This window comes from Microcaecilia unicolor, chromosome 8 (genome assembly GCF_901765095.1).
Source record: "Microcaecilia unicolor chromosome 8, aMicUni1.1, whole genome shotgun sequence".
Classification (NCBI taxonomy): Eukaryota; Metazoa; Chordata; class Amphibia; order Gymnophiona; family Siphonopidae; genus Microcaecilia; species Microcaecilia unicolor.
This window is the reverse complement of record NC_044038.1, coordinates 159,799,268-159,820,905: the sequence shown is the minus strand read 5'-3', so window position 1 is coordinate 159,820,905 and position 21,638 is coordinate 159,799,268. Positions and strand designations below refer to the sequence as shown.

The window sequence follows — 21,638 nt, the reverse complement described above, 5'->3', positions numbered from 1 at the left end:
GTCTGCTGAGGCATGTAACACAGGTTCATACGGTAACTATCTGCCCTGTGCATTAAATGCAGAACAGATGCTGGGCACTTTATATGTAATACTTAGTATGCAATATGTAAACCACTTTGGTTGCACCACAGAAAGGCGGTATATCATGAATTTAATAATAGTATACTAGCAAAGGAATATTGGAGAAACAATGATTGCAGACCACCATAAATATCAAGCAAACAAAATGCATACTTTCTATAACATTCTGCATGAGAACATTATTGGCCTGCTAGACATGGAAAAAGCTATTCATGATCCCTGAGAACGAGCAGCAAGAAATGGATCTGCTCAGTTTTTCCTAGGAACCAGAGTCAGCTATTGTCAGGATGATGGGCTCAGTGGCCTTTGTCTTGATTCAATTATATTATATTCTTAGCTGCAGGGAAGCTAGATAGAACTGTCAAAAGAAAGGGAAAATTAGGTTCTTACCTTGGTAATTTTCTTTCCTTAAGTCATAGCAGATGAAGCCATTACGTATGGGTTGTGTCCATCAACCAGCAGGGGGAGATAGAGAGCACTCAACTTTTCACAGTGCCTCATGGCCAGCTAGCTCCACTGCCTCTTCAGTATTTGAAGCTTCCAAAGCAGTATGCCAAACCGCAATGGGAATAACATGAACTTTCCTCACAGCGAACGATGGCCCCTTAACAAGGGCATGAAATCAAAAAAGGAGGGAATGAACTCATCCTCCTGGAGGGAATAAACTCGTCCTCCCAAAACATGAACTGGAGAGAATGAACTCATCCTCCTATAACTGTAACAAGAATCCTGAAGACTGTTTTCCAACTCCCCAAGGAAGGAATATAACTTCAGGAAACAAGAACAGCACCTGAAATCAGAATCACTGCAATACAGACAATCATACAGGGAGGGCTCATGGCTTCATCTGCTATGACTAAAGGAAAGAAAATTACCAAGGTAAGAACCTAATTTTCCCTTCCTTGTCATCAAGCAGATGAAGCCATTACGTATGGGATGTAACAAAGCAATCCCTAAATAGGGTGGGAACAAGCCACACCACGCGCTAGCACCTGTGCTCCAAAACGCGCATCCCTCCTGGCAGCCACATCCAGCCTGTAATGTCGGGCGAAAGAGAGCTTAGAAGCCCATGTTGCAGCACTGCAAATCTCCTGAAGAGATAGTGCTCCAGTTTCCACCCAGGAAGAGGAAATCGCTCTTGTGGAGTGTGCCATAAAGGCTGCAGACGGAGCCCGGCCAGACAGCAGATATGCTGAAAAGATAGCTTCTTTGAGCCAACGGGCAATACTACTACTACTTAACATTTCTAGAGCGCTACTAGGGTTACGCAGCGCTGTACAATTTAACAAAGAGAGACAGTCCCTGCTCAAAGAGCTTACAATCTAATAGACAAGTGAACGTTCAGTCCGATAGGGGCAGTCAAATTGGGGCAGTCTGGATTCACTGAACGGTAAGGGTTAGGTGCCGAACGCAGCATTGAAGAGGTGGGCTTTAAGCAAAGACTTGAAGACGGGCAGGGAGGGGGCTTGGCGTAAGGGCTCAGGAAGGTTGTTCCAAGCATAGGGTGAGGCGAGGCAGAATGAGCGGAGCCTGGAGTTGGCGGTGGTGGAGAAGGGTACTGAGAGGAGGGATTTATCCTGTGAACGGAGGTTACAGTGGCTTTAGACGCTGAAGTCCCTCTGCGAGGACCTGCAAACAGCACAAAAAGATGATCAGAGGTCCTGAAAGAATTTGTAATTCGCAGATACTGCAACAGAGTCCTGCGCACATCCAAAAGGTGCAACTGCCCAAATGAAACTGGAAACTCCTCCTCAACAAAGGAGGGAAGAAAAACAGGCTGGTTTAGGTGAAACGCTGAAACCACCTTAGGCATGAAAGAAGGCATGGTCCGAACCGTGACCCCCCTGACTCTGAGAATTACAGAAAAGGGTCTCTACAGGACAGCGCCTGGAGCTCTGACACCCGCCTCGCCGATGTAATGGCCACTAAAAAGACAACCTTCAGTGTCAAATCTTTCTCTGAAGCACGCTGAAGCGGTTCAAAGGGAGCCCCCTGAAGGGCCTTCAATACTAATCCCAGGTTCCAAGCTGGACAAGGTGCCCGCACGGGAGGATGGAGCCGAAGCACCCCTCTAAGAAACCATGCCACATCTGGATGAGCAGCTAAGGACACACCTTCAACCTTGCCACGCAGGGAGGCCAATGCTGCCACTTGCACCCGCAGGGAATTATAGGCCAAGCCTTTGTGTAAACCATCCTGCAAAAAGTCCAGAATCGGCAACACAGGAGCCCGCAACGGAGAAAGCGCTCTTGAAACACACCAGACTTCAAACTGGCGCCAAATCCTGGCATTAGCCACGGAAGTGGAGCGCTTACGGGCCTGCAGGAGAGTGGAAATTACCTTATTTGAGTAGCCTTTGTCTCTCAATTGCGCCCTCTCAATCGCCAAGCCATAAGACCAAAACGGCAGGCATCCTCCATGGCCACCAGACCCTGTGACAATAGGTGCGGAACCAGAGGTAACGGAAAGGGAGCCTCCAACAGCATCTGTCGGAGGTCCGCATACCAAGGCCTCCTGGGCCAATCCGGGGCGATGAGCACCACTTCTCCTGGATGTAGCCGAATCTGCAGGAGCACTCGCCCTGTCAAGGGCCACGGAGGGAAGACATACAGCAAGCCCAGGGGCCAGGGTTGAGCCAAGGCATCCAACCCGGCAGAGCGAGGATCCCTCCGTCTGCTGAAGAAGCACGGGACTTTGGCATTGGAACTGGTCGCCATAAGATCCATCACTGGCTTGCCCCATTTGGCACATATCTGCAGGAATACATCATCTGCTAGTTCCCACTCCGCTAGATCGATCTGATGCCTGCTTAGATAGTCGGCTTACACGTTGCTCTGACCTGCAATGTGAGCTGCTGACAGGGACTGTAGATGCAGCTCGGCCCAGTGGCAAATCTGTTCGGTCTGCGCGGCTAGAGCTCTGCACTGAGCTCCACCTTGTCGATTTATGTAGGCCACTGCTGTCGTGTTGTCCGACATCACTCGGACAGCCAATCCTTTCAGGGTCACTTGAAAGGCCAGAAGAGCCAGAAACACCGCTTTCAACTCCAGGCGGTTGATAGACCACTCCGACTTGTCGGGCGTCCACAGACCCTGGGCATGCTTCCCCTGGCAATGTGCGCCCCAGCCCTTCAGGCTGGCATCTGTCACCACCAGGCATCAATTGGGGAGCGCCAGCGGCATTCCCCGCCGCAACATGCTGTCCGAGAGCCACCACTCCATACTGAGGCGGGCTGCAGGGAGCCAAGAAAGTCTGCACTGATAATCCCGAGATACTGGAGACCATCGTTGAAGTAGAGAATACTGTAGAGGTTTCAGGTGCGCTCTCGCCCATGGCAACACTTCCAAGGTGGCCGTCATCGATCCCAACAGCTGGACAATGTCCCAAGCTCGCGGGCGGGGCATCCTCAGGAGCAGACGGACCTGATTCTGAAGCTTGCACCGCCTTTGCACGGGAAGAAACACATAGCCCGAGGCTGTGTCGAACCTGGCCCCCAAATATTCTAGAGATTGCGAGGGGGGTCAGGTAACTTTTGGCCATATTGACGACCAAGCCCAGAGATTGAAGGACTGAAACCACTCTGGCTGTAGTTAGATGACTCTCTTTTTCTGAGTCTGCTCTGATGAGCCAGTCGTCTAGGTACGGGTGAACCCGGATACCCTCTCGCCTGAGAAAAGCAGCTACCACCACCATTACCTTGGAGAAGGTGCGGGGAGCTGTGGCGAGGCCAAAAGGCAAGGCCCGAAACTGGAAATGTTTTCCCAACACCGCAAAACGCTGAAACTTCTGGTGCGGGGGCCAAATTGGTATGTGCAAGTAAGCTTCTTTCAGGTCCAGAGACGTGAGAAACTCTCCTGGCTGTACCGCCGCAATGACGGAGTGCAGGGTTTCCATGTGAAAATGCCTCACTCTTAAGGACTTGTTCAGCTCTTTTAAGTCCAGGATCGGGCAAAAAGACTTGCCTTTTCGCGGCACCACAAAGTAAATGGAGTAGCGGCCTAGACCTTGTTCGGCGGGAGCCACCGGGGCACAGCCCCTATTTGGCACAGACTGTGCAAAGTCTCCTCTACCGCCGCCCGTTTGGCGGCAGAACCGCATCGGGACTCCACAAACATCTCTCACCGGGGCACGAATTCTATTCGGTATCCGTCTCTGATCAGGTCCAAGACCCACTGATCTGCAGAGATTTTGGCCCACTCCTCGAAAAAGAGGGAAAGTCTTCCTCCGATGACAGGAAACGAGGAGAGGGCCGGCGCACCATCATTGAGAGGGTCGCCCCTGAACTCCAGGCCTAGAACCGGCAGCTGCGGAACGTTTGTCCAAGCGAAAGGAGTTTCTCTGCTGAAAGCGGGCACAAGAAGTGAACCCAACAGCACGCCCCGGGCAGTACCTTCTAGCTTCACGGAAGCGAGGTCTGTAAGAGGAGCGGACCGCCTGACCCTTAGAGGAAGGCCTTGGCCTATCTTCGGGCAAGCGCTGAGGTTTAGAATCCCCCAGGCCTTTAACAATGTTTTCCAGCTCCTCACCAAACAGGAGAAGGCCTTGAAAGGGCAACTTCACCAACCTTTGCTTAGAGGCCATGTCCGCCGCCCAATATCAAAGCCAAAGAGTGCGGCGAGCCGCCACTGCTACAGCCATTTGTTTAGCCGAAGCTCTGACCATATCATAAAGGGCGTCAGCCAAAAAGGACAAGGCTGACTCCATCCGCGGAGCCACTTCAGATAAGGTCTCCGCTCCATCACCGGGCTGTTCCACTGCCTGCTGTAACCAATCCAGGCATGCTCTAGCAGCATAACAACTGCATGCAGACGCCTGAACAGTGAGACCTGCCAAATCAAAGGACCGCTTCAGAGCTGAATCAAGCCTGCGGTCTTGAATATCCTTCAGGGCAACACCTCCTTCAACAGGGAGGATAGTTCTCTTTGTCACAGCCGTGACCAGGGCATCCACTTTAGGCATTGCAAAGCAAGCCAAATGTTCCTCAATCAGAGGGTATAATTGCCCCATAGCCCTGGCAACCTTCAAAGGTCCCTCGGGGTCAGCCCATTGAGCCGAAATAAGCTCTTGGATGGAGTCATGCAAAGGAAAGGCTCGAGCAGGCTTTCTGGTACTAGCCATCCTTGGATTAACAGAGGAGGCTGTGCCACTCCCTGGATCTTCAATCGAGAAGGCTTGTAAGGCATCTGAAATAAGTGCTGGCAGCTCCTCGCGGTGGAAAATCCTCACCACAGACGGATCATCAAGATCCTGTGGCAATTCTGCACCCGACTCTGGCTCCTCAGAACAAGAAGCTCTGCCAGACCCCTCAGAATCCTCATAGCCCGATCACGGGGGAGGGGGGGGGGGGAGCGCCACACTCAGAAGGGGAATTAGCCCTTCTGCGTTTATCAGGAGAATAAGAAACAGGCAAAGCCAACTCCAAAAGGCCAGGATCCACCTGGGGAGGGAGGGGTAGGCAGAGGTTCCGAAGATCCCTGTGGAAGAGCTCTTTTAAGCATGTATGCCTTATGCAGCATTAAAACAAAATCAGGGGAGAAAACTGCTCCCTGACCGCCCGGATCCTGCCCAGGGCTATCAGCTCTATTATTAGCCTCACTCAGAGGACCCCCCCCCCCACCCCCCGGATTCAGGGCTCTCTGTCGCAATGGAGGCCGCGCCATGTGGAAAATCCAAAATGGCGTCCGCCGCCAGCTCAGAGCGAGAAAGATCGCCGCTCGCCATGCTCGGGCCGGCTCTACCATCTGTAGAGCACGATTTACAGAGCCCCGCTGCTGATTTGCGCTTGCCACAGTTAGAACAGCGCTTTACATTCTCCGCAGCCATCACCGAAAACGGCGGTAAAATTCAAAATGGCGGTTCGCACCAAAAATGTCCCGATCGCGGGCCCACCCCGAAGGAGTCAGAAAACACTCTTACCTCACTAGACCGAGTATCACAGCTCCAGTCCTGCAGAAAAATCTCAAGAAAAACCTCTTTTCCAAGATCGCTGCGCTAAAGCGCGACGCGACTATTTTTTTTTTTTTTTTTTAACGCTGTGAGGAAAGCAGAGGCAAAAGAGGTAAATAAAATCACTCCGGAGGCTCAGATAAGTGGGAAAGGCAGGGAAAGGCGAACCAATTTGCCTGCATCCACTGAGTGGGAAAGGACAGGGAAAAGCAAGCTAATATGTCCACATCCACGGGGGCATGGGTAAGGCAGGGAAAGGGCTGACCTATGTGCCTTCAAAGTGAAGCTGCTATAGCCTCTAACACCCCGGCTAACAACTGGCAAGCCAGTAGCCACCCCCAGGCAGATATTTGATAGAGCTCAAAGAAGCTGCAACCACACTGCTTGGGGAGATAGAGAATACTGAAGAGGCAGTGGAGCTAGCTGGCCATGAGGCACTGTGAAAAGTTGCGTGCTCTCTATCTCCCCCTGCTGGTTGACGGACACAACCCATATGTAATGGCTTCATCTGCTTGATGACAAGGAATTCCAGTTACAGCTCCAGGTTTTTCTTCTAGCTAAAATGGTCTTGATGTTTTCATTCAGACAGGCTCCTATCCTAAACTATGTAGAATTCCAGACCACACAAATGACCAAATATATCTCCAGATATTAAGGGTAATGCATTTTATATACCACCTTTCTGTGCTGCAACCAAAGCAGTTACATATTATATACAACTACTTTCATCTTGCTGCTATAAAATATTTGGATCCACTCAAGACACATTAAACTCAGTCCTACACAAATCACCTCATAACATTTAGAAAAGTTACAAAACTTTGTTCTACAGAGACCAGAATGACCACTTCCCTAACTCCCCGTGTCTTATCATTATAAGAAGCCTTGTATGCCAATGTCCACAGTATGGGAAACAAATGTCCAGATCTAGAGCCTGCAATGATAAAGCCAACTTAAATTTAGTGGCGTTCACGAAGAACCATGACTGGGATATAGTTATACCTGGCTATAATTTATTCGGGAAGGACAGGGTAGGAATAAAGGGTAGAGGAGTGGCATTATATGTTAAGAATAATATTAAAGTGACAGAACTGCAAGATGTATGGGGTAAGAAAGAAGATCTGTGGGTTAAACTGGCAAGAGGAAGGTAAAATTATGTATAATCATACCTGATAATTTTCTTTCCATTAATCATAGCTGATCAATCCATAGACTGGTGGGTTGTGTCCATCTACCAGCAGGTGGAGATAGAGAGCAAACTTTTGCCTCCCTATATGTGGTCATGTGCTGCCGGAAACTCCTCAGTATGTCGATATCAAAGCTCCATCCGCAGGACTCAGCACTTAGAGAATTACACCCACGAAGGGACACTCTGCCCAGCTCACCACCGCCGAAACGGGGGAGGGGAATTAACCCAGCTCATCCCCACACAAGTGGGGGAGGGGAATCCGTCCAGCTCATCCCCGCGGAGCGGGGGAGGGACACCACACCCGCCGATGCGGGGGAATCTGGCTTATCCTGCAACCGCAACCGCGGGAGGAGCTGACTGACCCTAACACCGCCGAAGCGGGAGGGGTACAAAGCTGCCCTACAGCCGCACGAAGCGGGAGGGAGTGCCGGCAGAATTTTAAGTCTCAATCCAGCCCCGTAAAACGGAGGGGAGAGGAATGCAGCAGCTCACTGTAACACAAACTCGTCTTAACTCTTGAAGAATCCAAGTGAAAAAACTTGAACACGAAGTCTTTCTGAAGTAACTGAAGACTAAACTGGAACCTGAAATGCAACCAGAATAAAAACAGTACAGATATCTGGGAGGGGCTATGGATTGATCAGCTATGATTAATGGAAAGAAAATTATCAGGTATGATTATACATAATTTTACCTTCCATATCATCAAGCTGATCAATCCATAGACTGGTGGGATGTACCGAAGCAGTACTCACCCAGGGCGGGACATTGAAATCCCTGACCTCAACACTGAAGCTCCAAACCGGGCCTCCGCCCGTGCAGCCACAGTCAAACGGTAATGCTTGGAGAATGTATGAGCCGAAGCCCAAGTTGCCGCCTTGCATATCTCTTCCAAGGAGACGGATCCGGCCTCTGCCAACGAGGCCGCCTGAGCTCTCGTGGAGTGAGCCTTCAGCTGGATAGGCGGCACCTTCCCCGCGGCCACATAAGCCGCTGCAATGGCTTCCTTGACCCATCTTGCCACTGTAGGCTTAGCAGCCTGCAGACCCTTACGAGGACCTGCAAACAGGACAAACAGATGATCCGATTTCCGGAAATCATTGGTCACTTCCAAGTATCTGATGATGACTCGTCTCACATCCAGATATTTAAGAGCAGAGTACTCCTCTGGGTAGTCCTCCCTACGAAAGGAAGGGAGACAGAGCTGCTGATTCACATGGAAGCGAGAAACAATCTTGGGCAGGAAGGAAGGCACTGTGCGAATAGTCACTCCTGCCTCAGTGAACTGCAGAAAAGGCTCTCGACATGAGAGCGCCTGGAGCTCGGAAACTCTTCTGGCTGAAGTGATAGCCACCAAAAAGACTGCTTTCAACGTCAGGTCTTTCAGAGATGCCCTCGACAAGGGTTCAAAAGGCGGCTTCTGCAATGCTCTTAGTACCAGGTTGAGATTCCACGCAGGCACCACTGAGTGCAGAGGAGGGCGCAGGTGATTAACTCCCTTGAGAAAGCGCACCACATCTGGCTGCGAAGCCAGGGAAGCATCCTTCAGGCGGCCCCTGAAGCAAGCCAGAGCCGCTACCTGGACTTTAAGGGAACTGAGCAACAGGCCTTTCTCCAGACCTTCTTGCAGGAACGCCAACACTGAAGAAATTGGAGCAGTGAAGGGAGAAAGAGAGCCTGCTTCACACCACGCTGCAAAGATACGCCAAACCCTGGCGTAAGCAGTAGAAGTAGAGCGCTTCCTCGCTCTCAGCATAGTGGCGATGACCTTGTCTGAGAAGCCCTTCTTCCTCAGACGCTGCCGCTCAATAGCCAGGCCGTAAGACCAAAGGGGGAGGGATCCTCCATCACCACGGGACCCTGATGTAACAGGCCCTGCTCCACTGGCAGCCGCAGAGGATCATCGACTGAGAGCCTGATCAAGTCCGCATACCAGGGACGCCTGGGCCAATCCGGACCCACCAGGATTACCCTGCCGGGATGCTTTGCCACCCGGTCTAGCACCCTGCCCAACATGGGCCAGGGCGGGAACACATAGAGAAGCTCTTGTGTCGGCCACTGTTGGAGAAGAGCATCTACTCCCAGGGATCGAGGGTCCCGTCCTCTGCTGAAAAAGCGCGGCACTTGGCAATTGGCCGATGACGCCATCAGATCTAGGCTCGGCTGGCCCCAGCGCTTCGTGATGTCTAAGAACGCCTGAACAGATAGCTGCCACTCTCCGGGCTCCAAGGTATGGCGACTGAGAAAGTCCGCCTTGACATTCATGACTCCGGCAATGTGGGCCGCTGAAAGCTGCTCCAGGTTCGCTTCCGCCCACTGGCAAAGATTCATAGCCTCCTTGGCTAGAGGGGCGCTCTTGGTACCTCCCTGGCGGTTGACATAGGCCACAGCCGTGGCATTGTCCGACAGGACCCGTACAGGCTTCAACACCAGTACCGGGATGAACTCCAAAAGCGCCAACCGAATGGCTCTGATTTCCAGGAGGTTGATAGACCACTTTGCCTCTGCAGGAGACCAGAGCCCCTGCGCTGTCCTTCCCAAGCAGTGGGCTCCCCAGCCCGACAATGAGGCGTCCGTCGTGACGACAATCCACTCTGGGGTCACCAGAGGCATTCCCGCAGACAACTTGTCTGTCTGCATCCACCAGCTCAGCGCCTTGCGCACTGCTGGGTCCAAGGGAAGGCGCACAGCATAATCCTCCGACATCGGAGTCCAGCGCTGCAGCAAAGAGTGTTGAAGTGGTCTCATATGAGCCCTGGCCCAGGGCACAACTTCCATCGTGGCCGTCATAGAGCCCAACAGCTGCACATAGTCCCAAGCCCGAAGGGGAGAGGCTACTAGGAACTGGTCCACCTGAGCCTGAAGTTTGACAATCCGATTGTCTGGCAGGAACACTCTGCCCACTTGGGTGTCGAATCGAACTCCCAGGTACTCCAGGGACTGAGTCGGGCGCAGCTGGCTCTTCTCCCAGTTGATGATCCATCCCAGGGAGCTCAAAAGAGCAACTACCCAGTCCACAGCTTTGCCGCACTCTGCATAAGAGGGGGCTCGGATCAACCAGTCGTCCAGATAAGGATGGACTTGTACCCCTTCCTTTCGTAGGAAGGCCGCGATGACCACCATTACTTTGGAAAAAGTCCGCGGAGCAGTAGCCAACCCGAAAGGGAGGGCTCTGAACTGGAAGTGTCGTCCCAGGACTGCAAAACGCAGAAAGCGTTGATGAGGAGGCCAGATGGGAATATGCAGGTACGCTTCCTTGATGTCCAAAGATGCCAGGAACTCTCCTGCCTTCACTGCCGCTATAACAGAGCGGAGAGTCTCCATGCGAAAGTGCCGCACTTTCAAGGCCCGATTGACCCCTTTGAGGTCGAGGATAGGCCGGACAGAACCTCCTTTCTTTGGTACCACAAAGTAAATGGAGTAACGTCCCTTGCCAAGCTGACTTTCTGGCACCGGAACGACCGCGCCCAGGCGGATCAGGTTGTCCAAGGTCTGCTGCACTGCCACAGCTTTGACCGGAGACTTGCAGGGAGAGAGTACAAACCCGTCTTTTAAGGGTCGGCAGAACTCTAGTTTGTAGCCGTCTCTGATGACTTCCAGCACCCACGCGTCTGAAGTTATTGTGGTCCACTCGCCCAGAAACGAGGACAGCCGTCCTCCAATCTGCACTGGGGCGTGGACCAAGACCCCGTCATTGGGTACGAGACCCTGGGGGAGGACCGGAGGGAGCACCTCCGGGACGGCGGTCTCTGCGAAAGGAATGCTGCTTGGGGGAGAAATTCCTCTTGAAGGAAGAGGGGGCAGAGGAACCCGACTTGCCCGGGCGGTACCGACGGGCTTCCTGCAACCGTCCTCTGGAGGTACCGGGACGAGTACTAGCCCGAGCCCTGACCTCTGGTAATTTCTTGCCCTTAGACGTGCCGAGATCGGTCACGATTTTGTCCAGCTCGACCCCAAAGAGCAGCTTGCCTTTAAAAGGTAACCTAGCCAGGCGGGATTTAGAGGCGTGGTCAGCAGACCAATGTTTCAGCCAAAGCCACCGCCGCGCAGAGATTGTCTGAGCCATGCCTTTCGCTGAGGCCCTCAAGACATCATACAGCAAGTCTGCCAAATAGGCTAAGCCCGATTCCAGGGCCGGCCAATCAGCCCTCAAGGAATGATCCGAGGGGGAAGCCCGCTGCACCATAGTCAGGCACGCCCTGGCCACATAGGAGCCGCAAACTGAGGCCTGCAAACTTAAAGCAGCCGCCTCAAAGGACGACCTTAAGGCCGCCTCCAATCTTCTGTCTTGGGCGTCCTTTAGGGCCGTGCCACCTTCCACCGGCAACGCCGTTTTCTTAGTCACCGCAGTGATTAAAGAATCCACGGTAGGCCACAGAAAGGCCTCACGTTCACTCACAGCCAAAGGATAGAGGCGGGACATAGCCCTAGCCACTTTAAGGCTCGCTTCTGGGACATCCCATTGAGCCGAAATTAAGGTGTGCATGGCATCATGCACGTGGAAGGTTCTAGGCGGGCGCTTCGTCCCCAGCATAATGGCAGAGCCAACAGGGGCTGAGGGAGAGACGTCCTCCGGAGAGGAAATCTTCAAAGTGTCCATGGCCTGTAACAACAGGTTGGGCAAATCCTCTGGGCTAAAAAGCCGCGCTGCAGAGGGGTCATCCGCTCCATCCGAGCGGGGAACCGTCTCCTCCAAGGAATCCGCAAAGGACCGTTGAGAGAACTCAGACACGCTGCCCTCATCTACATCGGAGGAGACAAATTCCTCCAAGGCCTGGGAATCAACCCGAGGGCGTTTACCTCTGGGAACCTCAACCTCTTTACTAGACGAGGGAGCAGGGGCAGCGTTGTGCATGAGGAAGGCCTGATGCAGCAGCAAAACAAACTCGGGGGAGAAACCCCCCAGACTGTGCACTTCCGCAGCCTGGGCAACAGCCCTAGACGCACCCTCAACCGGCGCTCGCAATAGCGGGGGAGAGACATGCTGCGCATCCAAAATGGCGTCCGGCGCGAAACTCCGCAAAGGAGCCACGCAGGAAGAACGGCTCTTAACTTTAGCCGCTTCTGTGCCGTCGCCCAAATTAAGGGCGTTCATGGCATTAATGTCTCCAACCTCAAGGGCGGCCCAAGAAGAAGCCGTCCGAGCCGCGTGGCCGGCCAAGATGGCGGAGGCGAGGAGCGGGGGATGGGCGTTTATGGCGGGAAAAACCGCCACGCCGGAGGAAGGACCGGGACATTCATCGGTCACGAAACTGTCACCCAACAAGGGCGAATCAGGCTTTAAGACCCCCGCATCCCCTCTAGAAGCGCTCGAGCGACCCTTTGCACCCTCGCCCTCCGACGCCATATGCCACGAGGAGAAGAATCGGGGAACCCCCTGCCCGCTATAAAAAGGTAAAAATTACCTGCTGTCCGCTCCGAGTTGTAACGACCTGGTGTCCCAGTGAGTAGCTGCAATAGACGCTTAAATAAACGTCGAAATAAACGCCTTTAAGGACGTTCAAAATTTTTTTTTTTTTTTTTTTTTTAACGGAGCCAGCGGGAGGGGGGAGAAAAGGAGGGACCTGGCACCACCAGGTTTGCACTTGCTCAAAAGAGCCCTCAACCCCAGGCACTCAACAAAACCTAAAAATTAGGCTTGGAGGCCTAGCCAGAGCTGCTGCTGTGTGTGACCACCACCTGCTGAGATAGAGAACATACTGAGGAGTTTCCGGCAGCACATGACCACATATAGGGAGGCAAAAGTTTGCTCTCTATCTCCACCTGCTGGTAGATGGACACAACCCACCAGTCTATGGATTGATCAGCTTGATGATATGGAAAAGGAAAATATATTTACAGTACATTGGTGTAATATACAGGTCACCTTCACAGTCAGAAGAACTGGATGGAGACTTAATTGAAGACATATACAATAGCTAGGAAAGGATAAGTACTACTGATGAGTGATTTTAATATGCCAGACGTCAATTGGAGCGTCCCTGCTGCAAGGTCATCTAGAAGCAAAAGGATCTTCGATTCTCTACAGGAAGAATTGTTTCAAGTAGTGGGTGACGGAACTGACACGGGATGGAGCTATTCTAGACCTGGTGCTTACAAACCAGGACAATGTTACTGATGTTACAGTGGGAGATCATATGTAGCAATTACCGAACGGTGTGGTTCAATATTAAGACAAAGGAGGAGAGGGCCTTTTTCAAGACTGAAGAACTAATTTTGCCGAGATGGGGGAATTTCTCAAGGAGGACTCAGTTGAATGGGAACAGCTGAAGGAAGTAGATCAGAAGTGGGCAAAACTAAAAGGAGAATTTTAAAGGCGACAAACCTTTATGTTAGAAAATTACAAAGAGAAAAAGAAGACCGCTCTGGTTCTCAGATGTAGTTGCTGAAAAGATAAGGGAAAAAAAAGGTTAGCCTTCATACGATACAAGACAACTCAGAAAGAGGAAGACTGGCAAAAATACCTATAAAAGCTAAGAGAAGCTGGAAAAGCTTGTGGAGGAGTGGCCTAGTGGTTAGGGTGGTGGACTTTGGTCCTGAGGAACTGAGTTCGATTCCCACTTCAGGCACAGGCAGCTCCTTGTGACTCTGGGCAAGTCACTTAACCCTCCATTGCCCCATGTAAGCCGCATTGAGCCTGCCATGAGTGGGAAAGCGCGGGGTACAAATGTAACAAAAAAAAAAAAAGCTGTCAGGGAAGCCAAGAGGCAAATGGAGGAAAAGCCAGACACTTTGGTAAAATAAGGGGACAAGATGTTTTTCAGATATGTGACAGGAGGAAGTGCCATAATAGCATTGTGAGGCTCAAAGCTGAGGGGGAGGAATATGTAGAATCCGATAAGAATAAAGCTGAACTGCTTAATTACTACTTCTGTTCTGTGTTCACAGATGAAAGGCCAGGGGTAGGACCACAGAAAACAAATGCTAATAGAGATGGAATGGATGTATGGTAGACCTGCACCAATTCTCAGAAGAGAAGCTAGCTAAACTAAAAGTAGACAAAGCGATGGAACCTGACGGGATACATCCGAGGGTACTCAAGGAACTAGGAGACGTCCTGGCGGTTCTGCTGTCTAACCTCTTCAATGCTTCCCTTGAGTCTGGTGTGGTCCCAGAAGACTGGAGAAAGGCAGATGTAGTCCCTCTGCACAAGAGTGGAAGTAAGGCGGAGGTTGGGAATTACAGTCTGACCTTGGTGGTGAGTAAACTAATGGGAATGCTTCTAAAGCAGAGGATCGTGAGGTATCTCGAATCGAATGGACTGCAGAACCCGAGGCAGCATGGCTTCACTAGACAGGTCGTGTCAAAAGAATCTGATTGATTTCTTTGATTGTGTGACCAAACAGTTAAACGTGGGAGGGGTGCTAGTTGTGGTGTACTTGGATTTTAGTAAAACCTTTGACAGGTTCTGCACAGGCAACTGATAAACAAACTGAGTGCTCTCGGTATGGATCCTAAAGTGACTGACTGGGTTGGAAACTGCTTAAATGGGAAGAGACAGAGGATAGTGGTAAATGGAGCGTGACTGAGGATAGGGATGTTATCAACGGTGTACAGCAGGGATTGGTCCTTGGGCTGGCTCTTTTTAACATCTTTGTGAGTGATATTGCAGAAGGGCTGTCTGGTAAGGTTTGTCTCTTTGCAGATGATACAAAACTCTATAATAGGGTGGACTACCCAGAGGGTGTGGATGACATAAGGAAAGATCTGGAAAAACTTGAAGAATGGTCAGAAAATTGGCAACTAAAATTTAACGCTAAGAAATAAAAGGTCGTGCACTTGGGTTACAAGAAACCAATATAGGGAGTGAAATGCTTCTGTATACGAAAGAAAAACGGGACTTTTTTTTTGGGGGGGGGGGGGGGGGAGGTGACTGTGTCAGATGACCTTAAGGTGGCCAAACAGGTACAAAAGGTGACAAAGACAAGAAGGATGCTTGGGTGCATAAGGAGAGGGCACAGCAAGAGAAAAAGAGGTGATAGTGCCCCTATACAAGCCTCTGGTGAGGCCCCATTTAGAGTACTGCGTGCAATTGCACCTACAGAAAGATATAAACAGGGTGGAGTCAGAGGGTGGCTACAAAATTGGTATGCGGTCTCTGTCATAAAACATTTGGGGACATGTATATGCTGACTGACAGGAAAATGGGGATACGAAAGAGATGTTTAAACACCTCAGTGGCATCAATGTACAGGAGGTGAGCCTTTTTGAAATGAACAAAAACCCTGGAATGCGAGGGAATAGGAAGAAGTTGAGGGGAAATACTCCTTCACGGAAAGGATGGTGAATGCATAGAATGGCTTCCCGGTGGAGACAAGGAGTGTATCAGAATTTAAGTGTGGGACAGGCATGTGGGATCGCTTTGGAAAAGGAGGAATTAGTGGTTACTGAGGAAAGGCAAACCGGACGGGTCAACTGGCCCCTATCTGCCGTCATGCTGTTTTGAAAGAGATAGAATGATAAATACGGCGCTTTCCTCAGGTCCACCTGTGCCCCTTATCCCATCTACCTACCTATGCTTCTCTCTCCCAAGCTTCCGCTGGGTCACCCTTCCGGCCATCCACTCGTCTCATTCTCTCTTTATTCTCCGGTGCCTCATTCACCAGGTCTAGTTTCTCTCCTTTCCCAGGGCCTTCCCTTCCCTCGCCCCTCCTTCCACCAGTCCCTTTCCACGCCGCACACTTACACCCGTATTCCCTTTCCCCGCCGGCTCACCGCTCGGCACCTCGGGAACGGCCTCGGCCGCCGCAGCCGCCCTCTGTACTACAACACCGCACCGCTCGCTGCACTCCGCCGCCCGCCCAATGGCGTCTCCAGGGTGATGATGGGGAGAAGGCAGCAGTGCGCACGCGCCTAGACTTCCGGTAGCCTTGCTTCCACCTCCCCGATTCAGCCCACGAAGTCTCGGCTCTCGCGACATCTCTGGTGGCAGACGGTGTAAGTGGCTGCGGTAGCGATGGAGACGGCTTCACCACGCAGGCGCTGAGAAGGGACACTGTTACCCTCTCCAGTAGATGCTGTCTTAGTAAAGCTTTAAATAGGCCGCTCTCGGCCATAGAGGTACGAGCTTATCAGCATGGGTAAATGGTCCGGGCAGTGTGTAAATTCTTGCCATGCAGGGTGTAGGGAGCGGCATAAGAGGGGCATTTGCCCCCCACCCCCGGATTCTCATCAGTGTCACCCTTCCTATTACTACCTGGGTAAAACAAAGAATTACTTTGTCCCACCCCCCTCTCATTTAGAAACTCCTCCCTAGATGCAGGCCAGGCAGACTGCTTCAGAAAATAGGTTTTGGTACAGTTCATGTTTCCAGTTAAATGCTAGATTCCTCAAAGAATAAAGGTTTTTGTTGGTTTATCCGCTTTGGTTCCTTTTCTCCTAACCTTTTTATTTCACATAATTATTTGTGCCATTTTAAAAGTTAATCCCTCTCCTTGGAACTTTTCAAAACGCTTGGGGTTGCTGCTAACACAAACCCTTGGTGAACTCAGTGAAGGGGTTTGCTCAGTTTTCTCCCCGCCCCCTCCCATAGATATGCGAAAATAAGAAGGTAAATTTGGAGCAGAGCAGGCGAATAATTAGTCTGGTTAGTTTGACAGCGTTGTTAGATTTTCTGAGGAATCTGTAGAAGATTGCAAAGTGTCTTCAGTGAATCTGAACAAAAATATAACAAAAAATATACCTCCTAAGGGATCCAATAAGTGTTCATAGAAAAAACTCTCTTCTGAACAACAGATCCTTATACCAAAAATTTTTCACTTATATTTTTCCTTAAATATATTTCAACCAATTTTGGTGACCACAGCGGTGTTCACTGCCAAAGATGTAATAATGGCAATGTAAGTAACACCAACTTCTTCATTTGTGTTGGAATGTAATTGTATTTTACATGCATTGCCTGTCACCTATTATTTCTCTGTGATTACTCTGTGACCTCTGATGTGAATTACTTAGAGAGGTCACACAGCTATGCAACTTCCTGTGGGGGATAGATGCAGAACATGCAGCACATGGAGCACATGACAGTGTTGCCAGGTGGGCGGTTTTACCGCCCAATTGGGCGGTTTTCCGCGACCCGCCGCGGGAAATTTTTGCCCGCGGCGGGTTGCGGTTTTTTGGGCTGGTTTTTGTGCTTCGGGCGGGTTTTTCGGCCGCGGGGGGGGCGGGGTTAGTGACGTTTTTGGGTGGGGTTAATGACGTTTTGGGCGGGGTTAGTGACGTGGGAGGCGGGGCCGATGACGTGGGAGGCGGGGCCGATGACGGGGAGGCGGGGCCGATGACGGGGAGGCGGGGCCGATGACGTGAGAGGCGGGGCCGATGACGGGGAGGCGGGGCCGGTGACGTGGGAGGCGGGGCCGGTGACGGCGGGGGCGGGGTTGATGACGCGGGGGTGGGGGTGTCAGGGGCGGGGTTTGTGTTTGGGCGGTTTTTGGGCTGTTTTTTGGGCTCCAGTGGGCTGGAAAAAAATTTTCCACCTGGCAACCCTGCACATGGAGCTCATGATCTCTCCTAACCTGAGAGGATCTATGGTGGTGTGAGCATCCATTACCATCTAAGCACATGGAAGGAGCTGATAATACAAATGTATAGTAATATGTATATATAAGCCTGTCTGATTATAATCTAACTACAAACTGTGAGTAAACAGATGTTTTGTTACTTCAACTTTAAAGTGACTCAGCAGTGAATTATTCAGGGGTGAATGAGAGAGAGATGAAGAAAGAAATTAACATTTCTAAAGCTGAAGCTGTGTGTACTAAAATCTGCTAATTATTTACTACAAATAATCCAACAAAAGGGTTATGGGCCCAGGGCTCAGGAATTGAAAAAGAAGAGAAATATTACCAGGCAGAAAAAAAGGCCACATTTTTCTCTTAAGTTTTAAAGGAAAGATTCAGTCTGTCTCTCTCTCCCCCCACACAGCAGACAGAAGGCTAAGAAAATGGCTGAGGGAGGAATTCACCATTGTTCTATTCTCTCAAGGTGCCTAAATTAACTGAGTTTAATTATCAGCAGTGGGAACTAAGATTCATATGTCTCCTTCGAGCAAAAGGATTAAATATATGCTTAGACCAAGACAGAACAGCTGAAAATATGGCTGAATGGGACAATGCAAACTATTATGTGAAGTGCATGCTTTTGGAAGCTCTCTCAGAGAAACAAGCCATATTAGTAGAGGGAAAAGATACACCAAAGGACATTTTATATAAACTGAGAACTATGTATGCAACTACATATGCAAAGCAGCAACCAATTTGGTTGGCAGAGTTGAATGAAACCAAATTAAGGGATAAAAGTAAATGTAATGATCACATTATGCATCTTATGTCTTCATTTCAAAAGTTAGAACTTTCTGGAATTCCCATGTGTGATGCATTGAAAAGAGCATTTCTTTTTACCTCACTATCAAAGAAGTTTGATGTTTTTAGGTCTGTAAATGAGGCCATTGAAGGGCAATCTTTTGAACAGGCAACATCAAAACTAAGGCAGGAATGCATAATAAATGATTCTGAGGAGATGTGTTCTCAAAGTCAGTCAGAGAGAAATGAAACAAATTTCTTGGCAAAGAACAGAGGAAGGCGGAGCTATGGGAAAACTCCACCCAAGGGCAAGCTGATTTGCTACTCATGTGGAAAGGAGGGACATGTATCTAAATGGTGTAAGGAAACACAAAACACTCCCTCTAGCTCACCTAAGCCAATGGAACTAAAGAATTCTCAAACCAGGAAATGTATGAAGGACAAAGATAAACACAAGGGCTTTCTAATGGCAGAAAAATCTTTGACTATGGTAAATAATAATTCAAATGAAAGTACTTGGATTTTGGATTCGGGGAGCACATGCCATTTAACCAATTGTAAAGATTTCTTTCAGGAAATGTGTCCAGAGGAAGGTATTCTTAAAACTGCAAACGCAGGGACTGCTAAGATCCAAGCAAAAGGTATTGGATTCTTAAAATGCAAAGTGTCTAATGAAGTTAAAGAAATTCCTGTAAGTGATGTCTTGTATATTCCCAAAGCAGTTTGCAATATGCTTAGTGTATCTACATTAGATAAGAAGGGATTTGTGATTCATTTTGAAAACAGTAAGTGCACAATCTCTAAAAATGATGAAGTGTATGCTGAAGCTTTTATGCATAATGATGTTTATAAGCTGAACATTTCAGGTGAAGCCTCACATATGGCGCAAGTAAGGAAGAATGATGGTAAATGTAGTCTGGAAATCTGGCATCGCCGCCTGGGACATCGTGATTCTAAGGTGATCCAGGATCTTTACAGTAAGCAACTAGCCACCGGCATTCAGATAAGTGCAGATGCTGGTAAAATGGAGAAATGCATAGACTGTGTTACTCAAAAAGGTGTGAGACCCTCATTTCCTGCATACACAGGAAATAGGAGTAATAAAGTACTGGACTTAATACACAGTGACTTATGTGGACCGTTTAATATCCCATCATTGGGAAATAACAGATTTGTGCTAATATTCTTGGATGATTTCTCTAGATACTGTGTGGCCTATTTGCTGAAAGAGAAAAGTCAAGTCACAGACATGCTGAAGAAATACGTAGCCATGGTGAGCAATAAATTTGAAAGAAAACCAAAGGTTCTTCAGACCGACAATGGTGGTGAGTTCACTTCACAAAGCATGCGCACATTTCTAGAACAAGAAGGCATTCAGCATATCACAACAGTAGCTTATACACCAGAGCAAAATTCTGTTGCAGAGAGAAAATTTAGGTCACTTGTGGAAATGACCAGATGTATGCTGTCAGATAGCAATCTCCCTAAAAGACTATGGGGGGAAGCCATTCTCACAGCAGTGTACCTACAAAACAGAATGCCAACTAAAGGCGCTGAGCGCACACCACATGAGACATGGCATGGTAGGAAGCCAAACCTGTCACACATAAGAACATTTGGAAGTACAGCATATGCTCATGTACCAAAGCAAAGAAGGCATAAGCTGGATTCCACAACAGAAAGGGGCATTTTAGTTGGCTATGCTCCAGGACACAAAGGATATAGAATTTTGAATCTGAAAACTGGCATTGTTGGCATAAGACATGTTACATATTTTGATGAAAACAAAAGGGTTGATAAAGGCTGGATTATCCCAGATGAGCCTTATCATCCAGAATATGAAACTAGAACCATAATAGACATGCCAGTGTATATAAATGCCATACCAAGGCAGATGTCTGAAAGCAACTCATCTGTATCTAACGAGGAACAGGCAGAGGAAGCAGACACAGAAAGGATCATTGAAGAAGACAGTACAGTTGGAGAAGGGGAATCAATTGGAGAAGAACTCTCAGATTTAGAGGATGCGGAAAGGTCAGACCAACCTGTTGTCAGACGCTCATCCAGGGAAAACAAAGGTGTTCCACCCCCAAGACTGTCTTACCTAACAAAGTCAGCAGAAGCTCAAGAGCCCTTAACATGGGATGAGATTGAGAAAATGCCAGCAGAAGAAGCTGCTGAATGGCATAAAGCTGCACAAGAAGAAATTGATGCATTGGATAAAAATAATACTTGGATTCTTACAAAATTACCTCCTGGCAAGAAAGCTATAGGATGCAAATGGGTATTCAAGTTAAAAAGGAATGCACAAGGAAAAGTGGAAAGGTATAAAGCCAGATTAGTCGCAAAGGGATATCTTCAAAAATATGGAGAAGATTTTGATGAAGTGTTTGCACCTGTAGTGAAACACACGACAATCAGAACACTTCTGAGCATTGCAGTCTCAAAAGGCATGCAAGTCAACCACATTGATGTGAAAACAGCGTTTCTTCATGGAGATATAACTGAAGACTTGTACATGGAACAGCCAACAGGTTTCATAAATACAAAACAAAGACAGCTAGTGTGTAAATTAAACAAAGGTCTTTATGGATTAAAGCAAAGTGCAAAATGTTGGAATGAAAAATTGCATGAAATATTGACAAATTTAGGATTTAAGCAAGGTGAAGCAGATAAATGCTTGTACACTAGGTGCACAAATGGACAATATGCATACATTTTAGCTTTTGTTGATGATCTGCTCATTGCAAGCAAAAGTGAGCAAGAGTACAAGGACATTGTAAAATGTTTAAACCAGAATGTTGAGATAAAAGAACTTGGTAATGTGTCATACTATCTTGGTATAGAAATTGAGAAACAAAATGATGGTTCTTATCTTCTAAGCCAGAAGCAGAAAATAAATGAGCTTATTGAAAGTTTAGGTATGCAAGATGCCCAAGTTGTAAGCACTCCCATGATCACTGATTTTCTGAAGGATGAAACAGTAAGAGAACCTTTACCAGATAACATCCAATATAGATCAGCCATAGGTAAGCTTTTATATCTAGCTACCACATACAGGGCTGATATAGCAAATGCAGTAGGAATTTTGAGCAGAAGGGTCAGCTCACCTACCAAATCAG

The 21,638-nt window shown here is 49.1% G+C and overlaps 1 protein-coding gene across 2 annotated transcripts in view; it reads right to left on the bottom strand.

Moving 5' to 3' along the window:
* The window catches only part of CNOT8 (CCR4-NOT transcription complex subunit 8), a 104,922-nt gene extending 88,786 nt beyond the window's left edge, over positions 1 to 16,136 (bottom strand). Inside the window, exon 1 of one of the 2 annotated variants that reach the window (XM_030211886.1) lies at positions 15,932 to 16,136. In XM_030211886.1, the coding sequence (XP_030067746.1) occupies positions 15,932 to 16,136 (205 nt within the window). Of the gene's footprint in view, positions 1 to 15,729; positions 15,890 to 15,931 lie in introns of those variants that run through there. The other variant, XM_030211887.1, reaches the window with a different exon arrangement.
* Positions 16,137 to 21,638: the final 5,502 nt, after the last annotated feature.